This window comes from Squalius cephalus (genome assembly GCF_949319135.1).
Source record: "Squalius cephalus genome assembly, chromosome: 2".
NCBI lineage: Eukaryota > Metazoa > Chordata > Actinopteri > Cypriniformes > Leuciscidae > Squalius > Squalius cephalus.
In genome coordinates, this window is record NC_137123.1 from 11,345,561 (window position 1) to 11,361,554 (window position 15,994).

At 35.3% G+C, this 15,994-nt stretch overlaps 1 protein-coding gene across 1 annotated transcript in view; it reads right to left on the minus strand.

Annotated features, from left to right (window-relative positions):
• The window catches only part of LOC307152184 (uncharacterized protein), a 93,914-nt gene extending 82,708 nt beyond the window's left edge, over positions 1-11,206 (minus strand). The window contains exons 1-3 of the mRNA XM_079860598.1: positions 11,160-11,206; positions 6,799-6,866; positions 6,627-6,665 (exon numbers count right to left, since the gene is read on the minus strand). Coding sequence (XP_079716724.1) covers positions 6,627-6,665; positions 6,799-6,817 — 58 coding nt within the window. The 5' untranslated portion in view covers positions 6,818-6,866; positions 11,160-11,206. The remainder of the gene's footprint in view (positions 1-6,626; positions 6,666-6,798; positions 6,867-11,159) is intronic.
• Positions 11,207-15,994: the final 4,788 nt, after the last annotated feature.

Here is a 15,994-nt window from a genome sequence, read left to right on the forward strand (position 1 = left end):
GTTGAAACCTATGGGGTCGCTGTGTCCAGTTTATATACTGTCTATGGTGTTTGGCTGCTCCTTGCTGATCTGTGAATTTTGCTTCATTAAGAAATTGTGATTTTGGGTTATATTATAAAACGGTTAGTTCCAGTCCTTGATTCTGATTGGTCAATAGCTGTGTTTTATTGGCAATAAAAAATGGCTATGACTGGATCACCCAACAGTTCAATGTATCACTTCACAACACACCTAGCAACCACTCTAAGCTTCAATGAAAAATATCAATGAGAACATGTGTTTATATTGCTAAGAGTATTGTAAGTGATCGAGTAAGTGAGTGTACCTGCATTTACTGTAGATATAGCATTTCCCTTCAGGTCAGTCCTATATTCGTAATAAAATATCTGTTTGAATGTCCGTTGCAATATCGTGTTCTCCGCTGTGTGTGTGTGTGTGTGTGTGTGTGTGTGTGTGCGCGCTGTGCTCTCCACGGTGTGTGTAAAAGCAAAGTCTGCTTAAAAATGTGCTCTGGAAAATTTCTCTGGACTTGTTTCTGTTTGCAAATCTTCTGTGCTTTAACATGGTGTGTGTAGCAGTGCTGGAGAGGGGGTTCAGCGAAAAATCGGCAGCTGGCAGCAGGAAGAAAAATAAGTTATTATATCAACATAAAATTTGAGTACTTATTTAAATAAAATACTTCTATTAGTAATTATTTTATATTATTTGATGAAAAAAATGTTTATCAAATATAAATCAAGTAATGAAGTTAACCCATTTAATCCCAAATTTTTCCCAGACACAAAAATATCCAAATCATGTGTCATTAGTATCCCTTTGAAACAATCAATAATAATTTTTTGAAATTTTCATGGAAAAGTGTGTGAAAAAGTGTGTTTTATGATCGGTCACAATTGTGACCGGTGGGAAACTGTGTTGTATCAACCATTGTATTGATTTAATATAGGTCTATTTGACCTATGCACTGTGTTTGTGTGTGTTTTTGTGTGTGTGTGTATGTTTTTTTTTTGTGTGTGTTTTTGTGTGTCTGTGTGTGTGTGGGTGGGTGTGTGTGTGGAGATCAGACATCAGAGGAGACGTGACCATGTGTGAGTGTGTGTGTGTGTGTGTGTTTGTGTATGTGTGTTTGCGTGTGTGTGTGTTTCTGTGTGTGTTTCTCTGTGTGTGTCTGTGTGTGTGTGGAAATCAGACATCAGAGAAGACGTGACCGTGTGTGTGTGTGTGTGTGTGTGTGTGTGTGTGTGTGTGTGTGTGTGTGTGTGTGGGTGGGTGTGTGTGTGTGTGTGTGTGTGTGTGTGTGTGTGTGTGTGTGTGTTTTTGTGTATGTGTGTGTGTGTGTGTCTGTGTGTGTGTGTGAAGATCAGACATCAGAGGAGACGTGACCGTGTGTGTGTGTGTGTGTCTGTGTGTGTGTGTGTGTGTCTGTGTGTGTGTCTGTGTCTGTGTGTGTGTGTGTGTGTGTGTGTGTGTGTGTGTGGAGATCAGACATCAGAAGAGACGTGACCGTGTGTGTGTGTGTGTGTGTGTGTGTGTGTGTGTGTGTGTGTGTGTCTGTGTGTGTGTGTAAAATTAGGTAGATAGTAAGGTAGAACAGTTAGCCTATGTGTATTAGTATGTAGATACAATGGGTTATCCCACCGGTCACTATTGTTGCCGTTGACATGTTTGTGAGTTCTATGACCACATTAAACAAAGTTGAGTAATTGCAAATGCATATATCAATACTAGACACCTTAAACATGATATGTACCAAAAATCTATGTCCTATCTTTATGTTAACATACTTTAGCACCCTTTTCTTTAGGAGCTTTCTTGCTGGCATCCTCTTCTCTTGGCGCAAACAGGAAATAAACAGCTCTGGTCATGTGACAATTTACAGTAAACATGCGAAACTGCACATATTTCATTGAGACCCTTTATTATTTCAATATCTGCTGGAAATGCATTGATAGATCATTTAGTAACATTTTTATAGCCTTAGAAATGAAACACTTTTTTACGGTCACTATTGTGACCGGTGGGATTAAATGGGTTAATAGACATAGCCTAATACAAAAAAAACAAACATTAAGCTACACTTGAAATTATGAATTTGTGCGTGTATAAATGTAATTTATGAATGAGTGTACATGTTTGTTAAATAATGAAATCTATAACTTACACAAAAAGAAATGCCTGTAATCATATTGTATATTTATTAAACTTAAATAATGAGAACAGGCAAGGGCAAAATTCCTTTCAGGATCTTTGTCCAAATAGGCCCTATTTTTAAATTAACATTAAGTGGGTGGTGTGGCGCAATGGATAAGACACCTGCCTTTGGTGTGAGAGACCCGGGTTCGAATCCACTGTGAGACACCAATGTGTCCCTGAGCAAGACACTTAACCCCTAGTTGCTCCAGAGGCGTGCGACCTCTGACATATATAGCAATTGTAAGTCGCTTTGGATAAAAGCGTCAGATAAATGTAAATGTAAGTGATTCATTGAGTGATAATTTACCAATATTGAAGACACCTGATGTTAACAAGCAGAATCACCAAAGGAGAAAATCTATTTTTTTTAAGACACCATTATGGCGATCAGTAGCCCCGTTTACATGCACACTTTTTTGCTATTCTGATTGAGATTGTTCTGATTGACGGATTCCGGTTGACTGTTTACATGGGATGTTATCTAAACCGATCTGGTGTTTACATGTGCTGACGCTTTCAATCGAAGTCATTTTCTGACATGCGCACACAGCTTGTCTGACGGATCTGGAAGCTCATTATTTCCACGTTTTCAATCCTGTCAAGATGGTGCATAACTTAATTGTCGCGTTTAGTTGTAGGCATCAGACGCGTTTCCACTGTCGGGCCAGTGCGAGCCATAAACGTGGCATTTTATTGTATTGTGTAACGTTAGGCTATTGTTCTTTGTTAATTATTGTCTTGTAGCCTATTTGCATCAGTTTTTCATTCTCATACTCATATCACACTCATTATAGCATATAATTAAATATAGGCCATCATTATTGTAAAAAAAAAAAGAAGAAAAAAAGGAAGTTTTATCAGAAAACTGATCAGAAAGAAATCACTGGAAACAGCCTGATCGATCGCAAAACAAGAGCGACTGTTTGCTGGCATTTTTGTTGTTTAATTGAATTTTAAAACCCAAGAATAGATGTTTTACCACAGGTTTACAATAAAAATCGATACATTTATAATAATGAATTAATTTGTGTCAAAATTGCACATTAGTCACAGAAATAAAGTGGTTTACCGTTTATGACGTTTGTTAACGTTTACAAAGGAAAGAGGACACAAAACTAATTCGCGTCTGTTTCTGTTTATTTGGTAGCCTAGTAACAGGACGCATTTACATCACATTTAGAAAGAATGTTCATTTCTACAAATATGCCACCAAAAATATGACCTGAGGAGCTTTAGCACTCTCTCCCAGAAGGATACAGTTATATTTTCAGTCAGAGAAAAAGAGGATAGTCCGAGACATAGGCTACTGAAAGATAAAATAAAAACAGGATTATGATTTGTCTGATTTCTTCAAGCGTACATATTTTCCATGTTTACTATGGTAATGGTTAGCGTGCATAGTTTTTTTGCATCAGGTATAAATATTCCTACCTTATACGGTGATCAGAATCCACATCGGATCACAAACAGAAGGCGTAACGTTAATGTTAGCTGACAGAATTATCTGGCGCAAAACCAGGCATGCGCAGAAAGACGTACGCTCAAAGTAATCGGATCAGCTCGTTTACATGGTGTAATCTTTCGTTTGATCGGTTCATGAAAAGGTTTATTCCACCCCCTTCAATCCGACTGAAATTTCAATCGGTTTGAGCATTTTTATTCCGATTGAGGTGTTGACATGGAGCATTTTCATTCTGATTGGACTTGCACCTGGTTATAATCGGAATACAATGCTACATGTAAACGGGGCTAGTGTTGGCTTTAGTTGGGCTCTTGACCCATAAAACTTTAACTTTAAATTTTGTTTGGATGTTGTATCTGAGTTATAACTCTCAGATGAACAAAGAGAAAAGGTGATCAGGTGGTGTTGGTTATGATTTGATAATCATAATTTGACCTGAATATCAACTCTCATTTAGAGAGTCAGATTTACCTTGTTGATTATAGCAGCCTGTGATTCTAAAGCAAATGATTTTTATCATTATCAATATAATCCAAAATATTTCTTAAAAATTGTTCTGATAAAAATACTTAGAAAATTACTTAATTTAGACACACTGACATCAATAATCAGCCTGTGAATCTCAACAATGGTGACAATAATAAAGCATGTTGCAGTGCATTCTGGGTGCCACCAATCAAAACTCATTAATGGCTCCCATCATTCATTGCGGTATGAATAAATTATGATCTGAATTGTCTTACTAATTTCCTTTTCCTAATTGAATATTCTGTTTGTCACCATAGTTGAGATTCATACACTGATTCTTGATGTCTGTGTGTGCCTAAAAGAAAGATTTGTTTTATCAGATCAACTTTTAAGAAATCCTTTAGACTAGTTAGAAAAAAAAGTTCTTATGCTGCAGAACCACAGTGATGCGGTAATCAACAATATACATTTATGTCAGAGATTAATCTCTAGACTCTAAATGAGATCAGTGATTCAGGTGAAATTATGATTATGTCAAAACATAACCAACAAAACCTGATCAACTTTATCTTTGTTCATCTGGCAGTTATAACTCAGATACAACAACCAAAGATAATTTAATGTTAACAGTTTATGGGTCAAGAGCCCAACTAAAGCAAACACTGATCTCCATAACGGTGTCTTAAAAAATTAGATTTTCTCCTTTGGTGATTCTGCTTGCTAACATCAGGTGTCTTCAATAATGCTCAATCATCACTCAATTAATCACTTAATGAGCTCATTAACTTTAACACTCTTGAGTGTTAATTTAACACTCATATTTTAACACTGACTCGGGAGCCATATAAACTCCCAGGAGAGTTAATTTAACACTGGACTTTTTGCTGTGTACTACGTTGGACGATACTGATTGGCTGCCACGAAATGGCAGGTCCATCCTAATATGGCAGGGCTTCCAGCTGTCAGCGGCAGCTACTTCCTGCTGCCAGCTGCCGATTTTTTCGCTGAACCCCCTACTGGAGTGCTGGGCAACGCTGGTAAATGACGCTCTCCTCTCGTTCACTCGTCCTCTCCCTGCTTTCTGCTCACATGCTCTGATAATAATAGCGCTGTAGCACTACTCTATTTTGATAAGCGTTAAAAAAATCTGTTCAATCTGATTCTGTTCAGAACTGAATGAAGAATAAGATTTTCATATTTAATATTTTAAAATAGGCCTATTTCCTGTCCAATTTATGTGTTACTTTATTTAATTGGCTATATCTACAGGTTCACAGGTTATATCTACTGACAGTTATGCTTAAATAAAACCTTGTTTTTTTAAGGTTGTTTGAAATCAGTTATAATCAGTATTCTTAAATAATTTATTTCATTTCAACCAGTTATTGTAGATGTTTCCACATGAAGTACATTTTCTAAGTTGAAATGACAAAACATTTTTTCAGTGTACATTACCTATTGCAGTCGTCGCCGGTGAGACAGTTGAAAAGGCCAAGTGCAGTCTTGAGACATCTAAAAAATAATTATAAATACAAATGAATCAACATGTTTAGGACACAATAAAATAGTCAAATAAACATATATAAATATAAGCTTGTATACAAGTATACTTAAGTATACTTAAAATAATAGTTCACCCAAAAATCAAAGTTCTGTCATCATGACTTTTTCTTTCACAGAATATTGTATTGTCTATCCTAGAAATTATTATTATTCTCACACATCTTTTCCACATTATGAAACTCTCAAGCCTTTTCTGTTCAAACTAACAAAAAAGCTCCATCATTTATCAATAAAAATTATTGCATGAATGACCAAATGATTCAGGAATTCTAGAGGTTTCAACAGAAAGAAAAGTAATATCTCCCAAACGGATCCTAACATGCAAACAATAATCTGTGCTTGAGTGACTTGCAGAGGTCAGAATGTAAAAGTCCTGCCATATGTTTATTCCACACACACAGCAAAATTCTCAGTGTTCAATGAACACTCCTCAGTGTTTTCCTGGCTCACGGGTGGAATAAACATATGGGAAGGCCTTTTACTTTCTGACCCCTGGACTATACACCTTTGTTAATAACCAATAGTTTGGTCAGTTATAAGTTTAGTCAGACATTTCTTTATAATAAAACTATATAACTTGATAATGATTGTATATTGTGTCCTTACAACAAAGTATGTGTTTTGTTAACACTGTTACAAAAAAACACAAACTGATATAAAAAGCTAAGATTGCACAACCAAAAGAAACACTGATTCAACATCAGGTGTCTTCAATAATCAAACAATCATCACTCAATTAATCACTTAATTATCTCATTAACTCTAACACTGCTTCTGTGTTTCTTTGAATTACCATCGCTCAGTGTTCATAAGGGAAACTCCAGCAGAGTGTTCAATCAACACCGGGGAATTTACTGTGTGAAGTGACGTGAAGGATAAACCAGATCTGATTCATTACATCAGCATACAGACAAAATCAAAAAACACTGTTTAGACTTACACAGAATAGCAGAGATGAGAGGATGAGTTTTTATAAAACCTGAAATATGAAGAAAAAGTCAATAAAAAACACAAAGTCTGAGTCTGAGAAAACTACATTCATCATGTGTTCACAGTTCATAAGGTTTTTGGGGCGATGAGAGGCAACCTGTAAACACAAGAAGAATACTCACCTTTATGAAAGGAAACCATTGTCAGTTTATTTCTGTTTATCCACAAACCAGTTCAGAGGACGAGTTTCCTTTACAGTTAGAGAATAAACAAATTATCCATTGCATTGACACATGACTTTAAAAAAAGCTGTTTCAAACACACATGTAAAACATTCCAAAGCATTTGATTTTGGATCAGAGTTCAAATTGAAAATTTTAAAACCGTTATTGTCAAGCACAATGCAATAAAGGAAGAAAAAAACTTGATCAAGTTCTCATAGTTTATGAGGTGGCTATTGGCTAATTCGTACAAATGACCAACCCCTGACCCCGCCCCTAAACCTACCCTTGATCCACCCCAAAACCTACCCCTCACTGGGGTTTAGACAAATCAGTGGTCCAATTAAATAATGCTCTGTGGTTTTCCTAGAAATTCAGAATCTAAAGTGCTCTGGAGTTATTCATTAAGTTTTATCCTTAAAAAATTAGTAAGAGTCCTGACCTGGTCAAAGCCCAAATTACTCAACTATAACCAGAGGTGGAAAGTCCAGGTTCAGAAAGTAAAAGTCCTCCTCAGTTTTTCGTTCCAATCACCTGGATGTGCTAATTCAGCAGGAGAGAGAACTAATTAGTGAAATCAGAAATCACAGCAAAAACTCCAGTGTTAAATGAACTCTCCTGGGAGTTTAATTTTCTCCAGACTCAAGAGTGTTAAAGTGTTCAAATATGAATGTTAAATTAACACTCAAGAGTGCTAAAGTTAATGAGATAATTAAGTGATTGATTGAGTGATGATTGACCATTATTGAAGACACCTGATATTAACAAGCAGAATCACTGAAGGAGGAAACACTTTTTTAAAGACACCATTATGGAGATCAGTGTTTGATTTAGTTGGGCAGTTGACCTTTAAATATTTAACTTTAGATTTTGTTTGGCTGTTGTAACTGAATTATAATAGCCAGATGAACAAAAAGAAAAGGCTATCAGGTGGTGTTGGTTATATTTTAACATAATCATCATTTGACCCTGACTCACTGAACTCATTTAGTGTCTAATCTCTGACTTAAATGTATATTGTTGATTACAGCATCACTGTGAATCTACAGAATAAGATCCAGATTTTTCAATAGAATCCAAATGATTTCTTAAAAATTGTTTCTTTCAGGCACACACAGACATTGAGATTCATTGTATGAATCTCAACAATGGTGACAAAAAGAATATTCAATTAGGAAAAGGAAATTATTAAGGCCTTGTCTGCACGGACACGGGTATTTTTATAACCGTGACTTTTTTTACGCGGTTCGGCCGGTCGTCCACACGGAAACGCAGTATCAGGTCACTAAAACCGAACAGTTTTGAAAACCCCTGCCCGGGTGAGGATTTTCAGAAACGCCGGTTGCAGTGTTGTCGTGTAGACAGTAAAACCGGGGTTTTTGCTTCTGATTCAGGCTTCTGATTGGCCAACGTGGCTTTACGATCGCCGCCTGCTGGTGTGGCATGCTCTTGACAGCGCTTGATAGCGTATTTTTGCGTTTTAATGTAGGCGTAGATTTCTTTTAAACCGAGCATGTGTGGCCGGGATTTTTTTTTAAACGCAGGAGGAAAAACTCCGGTTATAAAAATACCTGTGTCCGTGTGGACTAGGCCTAAGACAATTCAGATCATAATTTATTCATAACGCAATGCATGATGGGAGCCATGAATGAGTTTTGATTGGTGGCACCCAGAATGCACTGCAACATGCTTTATTATTGTCACCATTGTTGAGATTCACAGGCTGATTATTGATGTCAGTGTGTCGACAAAGTAATTTACAAAGTCTTTTGATTAGAACAACTTTTAAGAAATATTTTGGATTATATTGAAAATTCTGGAATTACATTGTAGATTCACGGCGCTGCTGCAATCAACAAGGTAAACCAATTTCTCTAAATTAATTTTGTGATTGGAGCCAAATAAACTCCCAGGAGAGTTAAGTTAACACTGGAGTTTTTGCTGTGAAGAAAACGGAATTGTTTTAGTAATTGTGTGTGTGTGTGTGTGTGTGTGTGTGTGTTACAGTTGTGTAGTTATAATTGATTTGTGTGTAGATATAGTCAGAGGTATCAGAGTCCAGGGGTCAGAAATTAAAAGTCCTGCCATATGTTTATTGAGATCATGGGTGGAATAAACATATGGCAGGACTTTAAACTAATGTAAAACATAAAATGTTGCCACCATTACGGTAAAATACTTTTTTTTTTTTTACCGTAAATTTCACAGTTTTTTTTTTAAAACTGGTTTCATATTTCCTCATTAGAATGATGGACAGATAAATTCACTAGGGCTGGGCGATTTAAATCGCGATATTGTTATGCGCATCTCGTCAGTAAAGCCGGTTCCTTGATTAGTAGTAAATCGCCATCACCTGCTTTCAGATGAAGCGGCATTTAGGTCTGAGGAAATAATTAAGTGATTAATTTAGTGATGATTGAGCATTATTGAAGACACCTGATGTTAACAAGCAGAATCACTGAAGGAGCAAATCACAAATTGTAAGTTACCGTTAAGGTGATGGGTGTTTGCTTTAGTTGGGCTCTAGACCATTATATGTTTACTTTAATATTTACTGTTGTTCGTCTGCTGTTATTGATTTATAACAGTTAAATGAACAAAGTAAAATGTTATCTTATAGTGTTGGCTACGTTTTGACATAATCATGCTGTGATCTGAAAAAGGAAACATATTGAGATAGTTTGGCTTAACTTGTTAGCAGCAGTTTTGTGATTCTTCAGCCTATGATTATCAGTACTTCACTTATAATTCATATTTAATAAACATTGTTCTAATCAAAAAGACATTCAGACATATTAATTTAAAACACAGACATCAATAATCAGCCTGTGAATCTCAACAATGGTGACAATAATAAAGCATGTTGCAGTGTCTGCCACCAATCACAACTCATTAATGGCTCCCATCATGCATTGCGGTATGAATAAATTATGATCTGAATTGTCTATGTAATTTACTTTTCCTCATTGAATGTTCTGCTCCTCACCATTGTTGAGATGCATAGACTGAATCTTTACATCTGTGTGTGCCTAAAAGAATGATTTTTTTTTTTTAACATCTTTTAAGAAGTCCTTTAAATTACATCAAAAATTCTGGCCATTTATTCAGATTCACAGTTATGCTGTAACCAACAACATAAATCGATGTCAGAAAGAAGGATTTTAATGAGTTAAGTGATCAAGTTCAAATGATGATTGTCATAATATAACCAACACCATCATATCACTTTTTATTCTTTGTTCAACTGGCAGTTTTAACTCAGATACAACAGCCAAACAAAATCTAAAATAAACATATAATGGTCTAGAGCCCAACTAAAGCAACTACCCATCACAATAATGGTAACTTACAATTTGCGATTTTCTCCTTCAGCGATTCTACTTGTTAACATCAGGTGTCTTCAATAATGCTCAATCATCACTAAATTAATCACTTAGTTATCTCATTAACTTAAACACTCTTGAGTGTGGACTCATACACTCCCAGGAGTGTTAATTTAACACTGGATGTTTCGCTGTGTACAAAGAGCCGTAGTTAACTGACAAGCTGAGCCATATCGCATTAAGTATCGCTGGCGATACGTCCGCGATATTGATGTGATTTGGCTCAGCTTGTCAGTTAACTACGGCTCTTTGTAGTAAATGCCGCTCCATCTGAAAGCAGGTGATGGTGATTTACTACTAATCAAGGAACCGGCTTTACTGACGAGATGCGCATAACAATATCGCGATTTAAATCGCCCAGCCCTAAAATTCACTATCATCTCAACACACAGACTTTTTCTTCAGTCAGTCGTGTCGGGTGATGATCACTGTATATCAGATTATATCATGATATATCAAGTTTGTGTGTGTTGAGATGATATAGTGAATTTATCTGTCCATCTTTTTAATGAGGAAATATGAAACCAAGTCCAGTGTTTTCCTTCCTCAAATTCAAATACAACTTTCCACACAAAATGTGTAATTTCCTCAGTTCCACCTTCTCCCTATTTTTCTCAGATCGACGCGACCCGGCATGGATAATCCCAACATTCCCAACAATCTTGTCCATCTCTCAAACTCAGATTACTGACTTGTGTCATAAATATAAATTGTAAATTCTCTGATTATTTCACAGATATATGTTACATTTTAAATAGATATGTTGCAAACGATGTCTTAATTTCATTTTCATTTTCATGTATGTTACATTTAAAAAAAAAATTTTGCAAAAGATGTCTTATTTCCATTTTTCAGCTATTAATGACAAAACTGCAAAAAGGTGTAGATTGATAGAAACACTAAAGCATTTAATTCTCATTTAAGTAAAGAGAGACTCACCTGATATGAGTTTCTTCACCCAACTAGACTGACTACACAGAAATATGTGTGTCAGAAGATTATATGACTGTTATCTGTTCATCCAATGAGGAAAAAAACAAAACAGATTTTGTCAACCCTTCCTGATAAAATTCAAATTAACATTCAAATTTAGACGAATTAATGAATACAATGAATACAAAGATCACATTTCTAAAAACATGGTACATTTGCTTTAAAGGAGATTAAAAAAATTACTATTTACTATGAAATTACTATGGTTTTTCTCTATCCTTAGACCTTTATATCATCTTAGACCTTCATATTTGCCATAATGCATATTTTCGAAGTTGTGCTCAAAAAGTGGGTTTGCAACGACGACCACAGCTTCACATTCATCTTCAATGTTTAAAACCCAAGTTTGACCAAAGTGACCAAAATCATCATCAAACTGCTCTTCATTACAAACTTCAGCATGTCTAATATTCATGACCGGTGTGAATAGATGAATCCATTGTTTCTACATTGTGGACTTATTCAAACTATGAGATAATTTTACAGAGTCTGTTTATGGAAATATGGAATGCATACATAGTTCTATAGAAACATACATTTCTTTATAAACAAATCAATCTCTCAAATTCTGAACACATTTTAAACCAGGTTTCCCAAACAAACAAGTACATGAAGTTCTTTTTGTCAATGATCTGATTTTTAACATGAACCACTTGAAGGCCAATTTTTAAAATCATACAGGTTTGGAATGACAAAAGGCTCAGTAAATTATGTCAATTTCCTTTTGACAATGTTTTGAAAGCAGGGACCTTGAGAAATAATCAGTGTTTCATCGCACTACTTTACATGTTGTATCTGTATCACATATGCAAATCCACCGCAGAGTAAAAGAGTCAGCCCAAGTTAACCCTAATATTAAACTAATACAAAAGTATTTTTTATTACTATTATTATTTAACCATTTATTTGTTCAGCTAAGTTGATTCAACAGGGTCAAAAAAGCAACAAATACACAACAAAGCAACTCATTTTCCTTATTTTTCAGCAGCTCCGAGGAAGATTCATTTGCATTCAGTCTAGAATAACACACAGCCCTCACATACACAAACTGTAGCTTTTAACTGTGCTTTCGTCGAACACTATTTACATAATTTCAGGAATATACTAGGGCTGGGCGATATATATTGTGAGATTGTTATGCGCATCTCGTCAGTAAAGCCGGTTCCTTGATTAGTAGTAAATCGCCATCACCTGCTTTAAGATGAAGCGGCATTTACTACAAAGAGCCGTAGTTAACTGACAAGCTGAGCCATATCGCATTAATATCGCGGACGTATCGCCAGCGATAATTAATGCGATATGGCTCAGCTTGTCAGTTAACTACGGCTCTTTGTACACAGCAAAAACTCCAGTGTTAAATTAACACTCCTGGGAGTGTATGAGTCCACACTCAAGAGTGTTTAAGTTAATGATATAATTAAGTGATTAATTTAGTGATGATTGAACATTATTGAAGACATCTGATTTTAACAAGCAGAATCACTGAAGGAGAAAATCACAAATTGTAAGTTACCGTTATGACGATCAATGGTTGCTTTAGTTGGACTCTTGACCCATATATTATTAACTTTAGATTTTGTTTGTCTGTTGTTTCTGAATTATAATCACCAGTTGAACAAAGAAAAAAGTGATTTGATGGTGTAGGTTATATTATGACAATCATCATTTGAACTTGATCACTGAACTCATTAAAATCCTTCTTTCTGACTTCGATTTATGTTGTTGGTTAGTGAATCTGCATAAATGCCCAGCATTTTTGATATATTATAAAGGATTTCTTAAAAGTTGTTTTAAAAAAAAAATCATTCTTTTAGGCACACACAGATGTCAAGATTCAGTCTATGCATCTCAACAATGGTGAGGAGCAGAATATTCAATTAGGAAAAGTAAATTACATAGACAATTCAGATCATAATTTATTCATACCGCAATGCATGATGGCTCCATTAATGAGTTGTGATTGGTGGCAGCCACTGCAACATGCTTTATTATTGTCACCATTGTTGAGATTCACAGGCTGATTATTGATGTCTGTGTTTTAAATGAATTTATCTGAATGTTTATTGATCAGAAAAATGATTATTAAATATTTTGAATTATAAGTAAAGTACTGATAATCATAGGCTGAAGAATCACTAAACTGCTGCTAACAAGTTAAACCAAACTATCTCAATAAGTTTCCTTTTTCAGATCACAGCATGATTATGTCAAAACATAACCAACACTATAAGATAACATTTTACTTTGTTCAATTAACTGTTATAAATCAATAACAGCAGACAAACACCAGTAAATATTAAAGTAAACATATAATGGTCTAGAGCCCAACTAAAGCAAACACCCATCACCTTAATGGTAACTTACAATTTGTGATTTTCTTCTTCAGTGATTCTGCTTGTTAACATCAGGTGTCTTCAATAATGCTCAATCATCACTAAATTAATCACTTAATTATCTCCTCAGCCCTAAATGCCGCTCCATCTGAAAGCAGGTGATGGTGATTTACTACTAATCAAGGAACCGGCTTTACTGACGAGATGCGCATAACAATCTCACGATATATATCGCACAGCCCTAGAATATACTAAACATTGTTTGTGTATCCTTTACAAGACAATAAAGGGTTGTGTTGTTAAGTTGAAAACCAGTATTCCAATGCTCCAATAAAGAACAAAATGTTGTAGAAGCAGTACAAATGGAGTAAAACATCCAATTTCATAACAGAAAACAGATTTGAACATCTCACCATTTTAACCCCATACTGTTAGACCTTACCAGGGTTTTTTTTACAGTAAAATACTGGCAACATATACTGTTAATTGTACAGTTCTTTACTGTAATCTACAGTATGTTACTGTAAAAATGCACTAAATTAAAACTTGAGTTAACTAATTTCACTTGCAGAAACCGACTGCCTTAAATTGACCAACTGTCATTTAAATGTATTAACTAAAAATTATAATGCACTAATAACGTGAGCAAAGTATTACTGTGAACTTATTTAATTTGAGAACACTAAAAAAATAGAACTAAAACACTAAACACTAAAAACACTAAAATCCGCAATTATAGTTTTGTTGGTCACCGTTGTGCAGAAGAGTAGAGCCTGTGCTTCAGTCCAGGAGAAGATCTAAAAACATTGATGATATGCTGCATGTGTCTTTATCTAACAGACAGTGACTGTAGTTGCTGGTCTAGTGGAATATTTTACTGTAAAAAAACTGGTACGGTCTAACAGTGTGATGTGCTGATATACAGTAATGGTTAACTGACACAACTGACTGCTTAACTAAGACAATATTGTTTTAAAAGCTATCTGCCTATTATTCTGATATAGGAAATATGAGCTCAAGTCCACTGTTTCCTTATTAAATTAAAATCTGTATACAAATGTATTCATTACAATGGCTCACATTTCCAGTGTCTTTTGCATAGTCTATTTTTAGAGACCTTCCACACAGCATCATGTATAATTTCCTAAAAGGTTTTTGTTTATGTTACATTTGTAAGAACTGTAACATCCATACTAGGCCTGCCCACTACCCACATAGCAACATTGTGTCGGCCCAGATCCGGCCCACATCTGGCACACATGGAAAGATGATCTGGCCCACATGCAGCGTGGAATTACGGCACTTGGGTGGGCCACTCCTGTTTGCCAGATCTGGGCCACAAGCAGGCCATAGCAATGCCACATCTCAGCCAAGAGCAAAGAAATAAACCAGAACTGGAGGATTAAACAACTCCACAAACAGCATTACCAGCTTCACTTATTACCAACCAGACTGACTTTATTTCTGTCAGACGTCTACAAAAGTTTTTATTGAGAATTAACAGAGGTTTAACTATAATGTGTTTCATTTAAAGTCACCATAACAGTGATTAGTGTTTCCATTAGTTGGGCTCTTAACTCTTATTATATCTTTTGTCTTCTTTGGCCGCTGTGACAGTGTGTTTGTCAAACACATTTGCAGCAGCAAAGAAAGCTAAAGTGAAGTGAGATCAGGTGATGATGGTTACCTGTTGATGGTTTTATAATCATCATGAAATTACCTGTTTCACTGAGATAATTTGAATCTAAAAATTGTGTTGTACCATTAATATATTCTCATCACAAACCCTGTGTTACTGCAGCATGAGGTCCAGCAATATTATAACAATCAGTTAGAAGACTTTAACAAACATGAGCATGAATCATTACTGTTCGATGACACACACAGACATCAATAATCAACGTATGAATCTCAACAATGGTGACAATCAAAAGTACCTTGCTGCAATGCATGCTGGGTACCATCATTGTACAAAACTCCCAGCATGCATTGCAACATGAATAAATTATGCAGCTAAATTGTCCTATTAATTTGTTTAATTCTAAATATGTGCTTTTATTTTTTGCTGTTGTTTTTGTTTTGGCATTTAGTAGCTTTTCAGTGATGTTCTGAATTAATCTAAAAAAAAAAAAATATTGTCACCCTTGTTGAGATTCATGTGCTGATTTTTGATATCTAAGTGTGTCACCATGGATTTTTTTTCGTGCTCATGTTTGTTAAAGTCTTCTAACTGATTGTTATAATATTGCTGGATCTCATGCCACAGTAACACAGGGTTTGTGATGAGAATATATTAATGGTACAACACAATTGTGAGATTCAAATTATCTCAGTGAAACAGGTTATTTCATGATGATTATAAAACCATCAACAGGTAACCATCATCACCTGATCTCATTTCACTTTAGCTTTCTTTGCTGCTGCAAATGTGTTTGACAAACACACTGT